Consider the following 11,145-nt stretch of genomic DNA (forward strand, 5'->3'; position numbering starts at 1 on the left):
CAGTAACATTATTTACAATTATACACAAAATCCAGAATCCAAAAAGAATCTGAAAAACTTGAAACGTAATCAATAAGTCGAAAGACCAAAAAAGACTTGGATGGATTATACTATGTTTTCTATAGAAAGTGTATAAAACTTCCAGTTTGATTGTATTGACAAAATATAGACACACTAATGGGGTTTATTGTTTTTATAATACCTCTTTGTATATATCATTCAAACAACACATCCTTATACACTTAAAGCATTAATATTTTTGATTCTTAGAAGTAGTTTAGAATATACCTTACTTAGCAAAACAACGTTTGCCGGGTCAGCTAGTATAAATATAAAAATGTTAATAATATATGTCTATTATCCCCTTACACTTTGTCCAAGACAGTGATAATATCCCCAGCCCGATACTGAAGTCTGTTCTGATTGCTCTTCATGTCTCCAAGCATCCCCATATTGCAGTTCACGTTCAGGTTAGATACAGTGTTTACGATAGCCTGGACTCTTTCAGGTTTGCATTCTGGTAAATAGGATAGAATTTCTGCAAAACTCGGTCTGTCGAGAGGATCGTGCTGCCAGCATTTCATCATCAGGGAGTAATATTCTTTGGGGCAGCATTCTGGTTGCTCTAAACGCTGAAGGTAAAAGAAATATACAAAAAATAGTAAAAATCATAATCAAATAAACATCGTTTATATATATATATATATATATATATATATATACATTAAGTAAGTATTGATGATGAAATCAACTATAAATAGTATAACAAAGTAGTTGGTATTGGTATTTTGCCTTGAGAGAAGTTACGTGAACTTCCTGATATGTTTAGATAATCGACTTAATCAATAAAAATAAATTAATTTATAAGTTATTAAAAGTATTCCGAGTGGATTTATTACACATTATTGAAAACGAACGAACACGCTAACTCAGAGTATTTTTTAAAGGCAAATTTTCAAAAATCAATAATTTTTATAATTGAACCAGTTTCCGTAGGACTTTAATGGTTTAGTATGTTCATTAAGACCAAGTACTCTATCGTTATACCAAGTAAATCGTCTGATTTTAATTTTAACAAACGCCAAAAAAACTATTCATTTTCTCAAATTTTAATGAATTTTTAAAATTAAACGACTTGTCGTAAGGCCGTAATATTTCAGTAAGTTCCATAAGACCATGATATATATCGCCAAAAAAAGTTCCATAAAAATCGGCTAAATTTTTTTTTCAATAGATAATTACAAGAAAACGGTTCGGTAGATTTTTACCTAAAACTAATCAGTATTATTCCCAACTAATATCTTTCGAACAGTTTTTGATTTTTGAAAATCGGTTCGGTAGTATGAGCTTAAATGTGGACGAAAAGTTTAACACTTTTTTTTCAAATTACAAAGAAACGGGTTGGCAGGTCGTCGCCCAAAACTGACAAACCATAGTCCTCATCGAAACACATCGAATGGCTTTTAAATTTCTGAAATCGGTTCAGGCGTTTTTGAGAAAACGTCGATCAAAGGTCTAATTTTGACAAATGTCAAAAAAACGATACCAATTTTTGCAAACTTTGACGAACTTTTAAAGCTAAACCATTTGTCGTAGGGTCGTAATATTTTAGTATGATCTAGAAGACTATGGTATCTACCGTCAAAAAAATAATCATAAAAATCGTCGATTTTTTTTTTTTTTAAACTTTATTACAAGAAAACGGCCCGGCCGATCTCAACCAAAAACTAATCAGCACAATTACCAACCAATATCTTTCAAACGGTTTTTGAATTTTCAAAATCGATTCAGAATTGCGGGCTAAAACGTGGACGAAAAAATTTTCACTTTTCTGCGATTTACAAAGAAACGGCCCGGCCGATTGTCGCACAAAACTCAAAAACCCTAGTCCTCATCGAGATACATCGAATAGCTTTTAAATTTTTGAAATCGGTCTAGCCGTTTTTGAGAAAACTTTGATTTACGGTAAAAATGTATTTTTGAGTCCTCTTGGAAGAAATCTGTGAGCTATATATTTAAAATAAATAAATAAATAAAAAATCCGTTCACACGCACACATACTTTTTCCAAATTTGGTCTCATTCGATTCAGAATGGTTTGAAACGTCGAGAAAACATAAAATTACCGAGTCGGATTTTTTTATGAAAACATAAACTTCTCCTTCGGGAAGTTAATTAAACAACTTGTCGTAAGGCCGTAATGTTTCAGTAAGTTCTATAAGACCATAAAATTCACACTAAAATTAATTAAAATTAAAAACATAAAATTAGCAAATCGATTTTTTTTATAAAAACATAAACTTCTCCTTCGGGAAGTTAAAAATATTTTTAAATGCAATATTTAAATATTAATAATGAATTCCACTATAGCAAATAAATATATATTTATAAGACTATTATTATATTGATTATTACCTGATAATTTGGTTCATCGATGGCTTGTAATATCTGATGTCCAGTGAGTGCTGCCCACGGTTGAAATCCATAAGAGAACATTTCCCAGAGTGTAACCGCATAAGCCCAGACATCGGAGGCTGATGTAAACCTTAAATAACTTATACACTCTGGAGCACACCTTGGAAAAAATATTAATATTTGTTTTGATTACTAACCAAAGAAAAATCACAATAAATAAATAATTGGAATAGAAAGTTAACTAACATTTTGAAGATAAAAATTATACAATTTTATAGTTAGACTTTAGAATAAATTAAATAGTTAATCTTAGAATGTTTTTATCAGAAAATAAATGTGTAATTATGTTTGTATTGAATCAGGAATTAAAATATCATATCAGTATTGCAGGAATTCATTAAGATTTGATAACTATTGCAAAGTAAATGAGAAAAACCACACTGGGTGTTTGTAAAGAGATAAAAACCGATTAAGCTAATCCTCTAACATTTTGCTAACATTACTTGTTTTTATAGTCAAATGATAAGCATTAAAAAGTATATTTAAAAAAATAATTAAAATAATTAAGACAACCTTCAGCAAAAAGTCTCTTAAAATTGCATCTTTCTCGGTATAAATTATTTGGATTACAATTGAAAGACTGAAAAGTTTTACAATCTCACCATGCTATTGGTAATTTTAAATTAACATTAAAATTAGTTTGATAATAGTCTTTTCCAACTCCTAAGGCTCGACTCAAGCCAAAATCAGAAATCTTGACTTTGTATTTTGAAAACACCAAAATATTTCTGGCTGCAAGATCCCTGCAAAATAAATATCACATATAACCAAGTTAACCTTTTTATTTCTTCTCAAATATCTTTCATTATTTTATCTTATTCTATGTAAATGAATAATATTGTTACATTCTGCATTATGTAATTTTGTGTTAAGTTCACTATTAATTTTACTATATATTGTAATTTTGTATATATATATATTAATTGTTATCCATAAGTAAAATAATTGTTTTTTTTAAGTCCTCTTGGAAGAAATCTGTGGTATATATATTTAAAAATAAATAAAATTAAAATAAACTAGTGGGGCGCATGGCATCGTGCCTTAAGACAAATTGCTGGAACTTCCCGTACCAAAAATTATTATTTTTTTAAAAACGATTAACATTTTTGAAAAAAATTTACTCTGAAAAATTATATTTTTGAGAAACTATGAATTTTTGACAAAAATTTACTTTTTTTGAAAAAAAAAACTTTTAGAAAAAAAGTGTATTTTGAAATATTTTGGAAATTCTAAACTTTTTTTCAAAGCAATCGTACTGCTTTAACTGCATAGAGACGAAATATCGAAGCGTATAAGCGCCGCGCCGCCGTCTAACGAATAAGCATTGGTCCAAGTCGAGTCGAGTAATTATATTATGAAAACCAAAATTATATTAAAAAACTGTTTTATATTAAATAACAAAACACTTTAAGGGGCGTCCATTGATTTCCTGAGGTTTTTAGGTGGAGGGGCGGTTTGTGAAAAATCACAAAATATCACGTGGGGGAGGAAAGGGTATAGTAAGATATCACGTTTATTTATTTTTTACCTGAATTAAAAAAAAAATCCAAACATTTAAAAAAAAACAAAATTTTACAATTTTTTCTCGTAAGTAAAAATACACATGATGTTTGGTGAGGTATCCAAAAATCCTTAAAAAGTCGATCACGTGATTAATGAACGCCCCCGTATGAAACAATTAAATAATATATACTCAAAAATTATATTCAGGTATCGTAAACTAAACAACAATGATCAAAAACAAAAAAATATAATGAAAAAAATTGACAATGTAGCAGTATATTTTAAAATATACAATTGTGAAAACGACGTCGCCCGATTTAAAGCGATACACATCGTTTGTCCTCTACTTTAAAATAGCATCGTTCAAAAATACCACACTTTCTTTGTTAACTGAACTTCCTGTAGGGTAAATTATGTTAATTGCAGAAAAATCGATAATGAAAACTTTTGCATATCTTTACATTTCAGGACCTTCTGAACGTTTTGATTCAAAAAACATTTTATTTGTATTGACGAAATGAAAAATTGGTGAAATTTTTGGGAAGGCAGGTCTAACGGTTTCGGAGATAAAATAAAAAGATTTTAATAAAAATAACACATTTCGTTTACTTTTCTATGGGTTTCGTACCAAGTTTTATCCGTTATAGTGCGACGCGGCGCCCACGCGCTTCGATATTTCGTTTTTACGTTCAAAATATAAAAAAATCAAAGGTCAATTTAGTTCAAAAATTTTAAAAATCTCGAAAATCGATTTTTTTCAGTGTTCTAAAAGAAAATTGAATCTTTTTTAAACATTTTAATTTTGGTTCGGGAAGTTCCAGCAATTTGCCTTAATATAGATGTCATATACTACTAGTTAAAATTAAATTTTTCTTGTTATTTACTATTTTTATTGCTTACACCTTTGCCAACCTTTAGGCAAATTGCTAGAACTTCCCAAAACAAAAATTAATTTTTTAAAACAGATTAAATTTGTTTTATTGTAAAAATTAGATTTTTGAGAAAGTTTAATTTTTTTTAAAAGAATGACTTTTTTGGAGAAAAAACTTTTAGAAAAAAATGTTTCTTTGTCGAAATTTTTGGAAACTTTGAACTTTTTTTAAAGCAAAGTCGGTGAATCTAATTTAGAATTAGCAATACATCTTATAAAACAGTTTAATAACATAGACTCAACAAATATATTAAGGTCTCTTAAACTAAACAACAGTGCTCACAACCAAAACAAATAACAACGAAAGAAAATACTTTTGCTATGGAATTTCAAACATTGCCGTTTATTAACCGATATAAACGTCGTATGAATCAAGGTTTAGCTGGTTATACAACTTTTGCCCTCTACTTTCAAATATTGTTGTTAAAAAAATCAAAAACTTGTATTTGAAAATTAAAATATTAAATCATAATACCTGTGTATAAGTCTTTTGTTCTCTAAATAATTCATCCCAAGACAAATCTGCGATGCAAATTCACACAAAGTAGATATTGTAAAACTAGACCTCAATGCTGGTTCCTTCAAACATTCCAAAAGTGACCGAAGTGGTGCCAACTCGGTAACCTTGTATTAAAAAACCAATTGTCAATATTCACCAATAATTATTAATATAATTTCAATTATCTCACCAGCATTAAGGCGTCTGTATCCAAAACAACACCATACAGACGTACAATGTGAGCATTTTCGACCGAGTGCATAATTGCTGCCTCTTTTAAAAATTCCATAGGATGTGATTGCATACGTTCCCTTGATAGACATTTTATAGCTACTTGAATCTGAAATAGATAAATATATTTTATTTATTTATTTATTTTTTATTTATTTATTCATAAGCAAGCCGTAATCAATAATAATAAATATTATTTCAGGCTCTTGTCAAGCTTATTCATAGTTAATATTAAAAGGATAGTAATTTTATAATAATCATAGTAGCTGCACAAATTTCGCTTCTGAAAAAAAGAGCTGAAAAAAAAAGCATTCGAACATTAAATACAACGTTCATCATCAAGTTCATCATATTGAAGTCTATTTGACCACCAGTCAAGCTCAAAATTCTTGCACAAGTTGAAAGTTATACTCATTAAAAACCGTAAAAAATTTAAATTAATAAAATAGCAATAAAAAAAAAAAAATATATATGGTTGTACAGGCGATCAAATGGTCAGACTACATAGATAAAGGATAAGGATTATGCAAGAAAATAGTTATTGAAATCAAATTGAGAAAATTCAGTAATGTCATAAAAAGCTAAGTCTTTAAAAAGTTTAACTAGGGAAGCATGAAATTTTTTGCTGTCTAGGTTTCGGATATTGAGTGGAAGTTTATTCATAAGCTGAATACCTAGACCGTCGATCGAATTGAAAGACCTGGCTAATTTATATGTGCGCGCCTTAATAAGTTTGTGTCTAGTGTTGTAGTTTGAGGAGGACGAAGCCATATCAAAAAGTTTCGAATTGTTTTTGATGAAAGTTAATGTTACCAGCAGAAAAATGCATGGGACAGTTAGAATATTGTATTTTTTAAATATGGGTCTGCAGGAGGCTTTACTAGGCAAGGAAAAAATTATTCGAATAGCTCTTTTCTGAAGCTTAAATATTTTAATTAGTTCGGATGAAAAACCCCAGAATTGAATGCCGTATGAAACGTGAGAATAAAAGTTGCTATAATAAACTGAAAGTAAGCAATTTAAACCAAGTTTGGGTTTTAGGGTGCGCAACATGAAACATGTTCTAGATAAAGTTGGTGATAGTGAGATAGAGATATGATCAGACCACTTTAAATTATTATTAATATGGATACCAAGAAATTTTGATACTTGCGAAAAATTATATGCTGAATTATTGATAGTTAAAGAAGTAATATTATTGGATAAACGATTTTTTGTACAAAAAGATATGATTTGGGTCTTATCATTATTGAGGACTAGATTATTTTCACAAAACCATTTCGTTATTTCTGACATAACCACGCTTAATTTATGTTGTAATTCATTAAGAGATTTGGCCTTGATGATAACGCTGGTATCATCCGCAAAAAGAATAAAATCACAAAGATTTGTACAATGAGGTAAATCATTAATATATATGAGAAATAAGAGAGGCCCTAAAATTGATCCTTGGGGCACTCCCAATGTACTTGTCAATTTATCCGAAATTATTTGCTCGTGATCGTTATTTAAGTAAACGCTTTGTGTTCGATTAGACAGGTAAGATTTAAATAGTTTGAGCGAACGTCCGCGAATACCACAATTTTCTAATTTGTCAAGAAGTCTTTGATGAGAAATACTATCGAAAGCTTTGGACAGATCGCAAAATATCGCAGTACAATATGTGGCTTCTTCGAAGGAGTCAATGATGTTATGAACTAAATTATAAATTGAGTGGGAAGTGGAATGGTTCTTTCGGAAACCATGCTGATTCTTGAACAAAATATTATATTTATTGAGAAAAGACGTTAATCTAGTATGCAAGATTTTTTCAATTATTTTATCGAAAGAGTTTAAGAGGGAAATGGGACGGTAATTATTTATATCGTCTTTATTATTTTTCTTATGAAGTGGAAAAATCTTTGAATGCTTGAGGTGCGATGGAAATATTCCTTCATCGAAGCATTTATTTAAACATAACATAAATTTATCTATGAAAAAGGGATAGAATTCTTTAAGAATAAGACTAGGTATCTGATCCGGACCCGCTGAACTAGTAACTTTTATCGATAGAAAGGTTTGCTTTAGTTCTTCTAAATTTACAGGATAAAGAACGAATGTAGAATTATTTCGCGCGGATAAAGATTTAGTCGAATTAGTGGTGGTCGAGTTGATTGCGCTTGTTAATTTAGACGCTTCGGTGACAAAAAAGTGATTAAATTTATTAGATATGACTACCTTATCAATAATCTTGTCGCCGTTAATTGTAAGACAATCAATCTGTGAAGATTTAGTTTTCGTGTTGATTTCCGAGTTAATTAAGGACCAAATTGTTTTCTGTTTATTAGCTGAATTAAAAATCAAGTTTTCGTTATATTTGATCTTCGCTAAATTGATTAGATCATTTAAAGTTGCCCTATATTTCAAAAAATAAATTATAAAAGCCATGTTATCATTATGTACCGATAATCTCTCAAGAAATGCTAATCTTTTAAGTGAAATTCTCAACCCTTTAGTTAGCCAAGGAGTTGAAGTATTATTTTTTGGGCAAACGGTTTTCTTAATGAGAGGAAAAGCTTGATTAAAGTTGAATAAAATGTAGAAATAAAGTTGTCGAACATTGTATTTGAGTCTTTCGACTTGTTAAGCAAGGTCCATGATTCCTTTTCCAAAAGACATTTGAAAATCAATTTATTTGATTCATCAAAATAACGTTTGTGTAAGATAAAGGTAGATTTAGAAGTTGAAAAATTACAAAAATTTAATATTATGCCTCGATGGTCTGAAAGAGTGGTATTTATAACACGCGAATCAAAGTCTTTTAAATTGGTGAAGAAATTATCAATGCAAGAAGAAGATTGATGCGAAAACCGAGTAGGTTCATGTATAGTACGCGTTAAACCAAAAGACTGCATATTCAAATTGAATTCAATGGATGGCTTCGATTGCTTATCAAAGTGTATATTAAAATCGCCGCAAACAATGATTTTGGAATATTTATCAAAAAGGTTATGAATCAATTCGTACATCAGCGAGATGAACATATCAACATTCTGGTCAGGTGATCGATAAACGCATATAAGACACACGACGTCTACATATAAATATACATATATATATATATATATATATATATATATATATATATATATATATATATATATAACAATATTTTCACTATCAATTACTTTTCTCCATTATTTTTCCAAACTCCCTGCTGCACCACACCAAATTCACCAATGCCGAGTTGCTTATGAACATTAATACTTTCTGCAGGAATTATATGCTTAGATCCTGGTGTACTCGAATTGCTATTATTCGATATTGTTGAACTTCTCGATATTGAGTTGGATCTCTCCTCACAAACCGTTGATAACTGTCCAGGCTAAAAATGAATACAAGATAAAAACAATGCTGAACTTGACTTTGTTTCATTTATCTTACATCGTCTTTTTTGTTAGGTGCGTGCAGAAGTCTTTTAATTTTACTGAGATATCCATTGGGGTAGTGCCTGTCGTAGAATTTTCTGAGTCGTCTGATCTCTGGTCTGGAGCACCCGAGAAGTCTTAAGTCTTCATCTGTTGCATATTTTAGTTGGGATACGTTTTGGACTTTTAGCTCGGATCTGGAAATATAATAGATAAAAAAATAATATAATTGATAAATATATGTATAATAATTAGTTATATATAATTTTGTGTACATATATACAATTGGAAACCAATAATTAGAATTTAAATGATTAAATAGTTATCACTTCTTTATTTAGACGTTTCGACACTCGATGTGTGCCATCATTTACCAAATCTAAATTACAAAATTTGTTTTAAACCATTCATACAATTATTAAAAAATATTTGATATTCATTAAATAAAATATACATATGAAACCGAGCAAATCCAAACACAAAATGAAAAACAATATTATTTTTAAAAACAAAAATTAATTAAATTAATTAATTTATGTTTCTTGTTTTTAATTAAAAAATTAATTAAAACAAAATACTATTAATAGAAACATAAATTACTATTAACTTCCCGTAGTATAAGTTATTGTAATGGGCCGAAAATCGAAATTGAAATTTTTGCAATTCTCGACGTTTTGAAGGTTTCTGAACATTTTGGCATACTTCAGAAAAAATGATGTGTGGTGGTGTGTATGTATACAATTTTCCAGTCACGTTTTCGGGCGCACGGATCAACCGATTTGAATGGTTAAAAAAACATTCGATTCCTATTGATAGGGAGATTTGCTGATTAGTTTTTGGCGAAGGCAGGTTTAGCCGTTTCGGAGATACGGAGCAAAAAATGCTTAACAAACTAAACAAAATAATCGATTTCAAAAAAAAAAAATTTTGTATATCGAAAATAATTCAGATTTTATTTTTAATACTGACTAATATACTTTAAACAAATAATTTCAACTTTGCAATTTAATTTATATAATTCTTATAAATATTAGACAATGTTACAATATCTATTTATAATAATCTATTTGAGAACATTCAAAATTCCTCGAACATTTCGTTACGGTACGGAATGTCCAGCAATTTGCCTTAAGGCATGATGCTATACACCCTACTATTTTATATATGTATTTATCTAGTGATTTAGTTATATATTTATCTATGTATTCAACTAGTTATTTTTATCTATTCATCTATTTATCTATCTATATAGATATACACAAATAAATCATAATGAAAAATTAAACAAATAAATAGAAAATACATAGATAGATATATATCTATCTATGTATTTTCTACTTATTTGTTTAATTTTTCATTATGATTTATTTGTGTATACTTTCTATTGGTTCATATTTTTTGTATTTAATTCTGTTTTTCTGCTGCTGGAAATTTCATTTAAATGGTCTTAAAATTTTAATTATAATACACCGATGATGAGACAAACCTAGTCTCGAAACGTTATATAATATATATAATATTATTTAATAAAATAGTTTAGACATAGTGAAACATGATGATTTGAAAATGCGCGCCATTGTTAAATGCGAAAGCGATATGATAAGTGTCTCATCTTTCTGTAAGTATACTCTATGCTCCAAATGTCAAATAATAAATTTATTTTAAGTTGAAATCGGTTATGGACTATGGTATTGAAAAGGATTGTTAATTGTTGATTAACTAGGTTATTATTTAGCCCACGCTTATTTTGGAATTATTTCAATTATTTCGTAAGTGAGTATAAGCTGTTAACATATTTAAAAATGTCAGAAGAAACACTCATGTCAATGAATGATCCGGCAATTAAAGTTGAACCACCAGAATATTCAGAAGAAAACATTAAACACGAAATTCAGGATGATATTGATGTTTCTGATGATGTGGTTAAATCTGAATCGTGTTCTGAGGATGATGAAACCTGTTTAGAAAATTTCATGAACTCTGAAGTGACTTTCGAAGTAGAAGTCAAACAGGAGTTAGTCGAACCAGCAGCTTATGAATGTGACTTTGTGATCAATCATTTACAGAATCTGATCAATTAAAAGAGCATATGGTCGATCA

The 11,145-nt window shown here is 29.1% G+C and overlaps 1 protein-coding gene across 1 annotated transcript in view; it reads right to left on the reverse strand.

Moving 5' to 3' along the window:
• LOC113367800 (activated Cdc42 kinase-like) overlaps window positions 1-10,622 on the reverse strand; it is a 53,282-nt gene extending 42,660 nt beyond the window's left edge. Inside the window, 9 exon segments of the mRNA XM_026609379.1 lie at window positions 370-419; window positions 465-632; window positions 2,415-2,574; window positions 3,077-3,217; window positions 5,384-5,532; window positions 5,598-5,747; window positions 8,796-9,002; window positions 9,062-9,242; window positions 10,588-10,622. Of these exon segments, the coding sequence (XP_026465164.1) occupies window positions 370-419; window positions 465-632; window positions 2,415-2,574; window positions 3,077-3,217; window positions 5,384-5,532; window positions 5,598-5,747; window positions 8,796-9,002; window positions 9,062-9,242; window positions 10,588-10,622 (1,241 nt within the window).
• Between the last annotated feature and the right edge of the window lie 523 nt (window positions 10,623-11,145).

Source organism: Ctenocephalides felis, unplaced genomic scaffold (assembly GCF_003426905.1).
Source record: "Ctenocephalides felis isolate EL2017-DRISC unplaced genomic scaffold, ASM342690v1 CF-g0.4_SCAFFOLD_01170, whole genome shotgun sequence".
In the NCBI taxonomy this organism is placed as follows: Eukaryota; Metazoa; Arthropoda; class Insecta; order Siphonaptera; family Pulicidae; genus Ctenocephalides; species Ctenocephalides felis.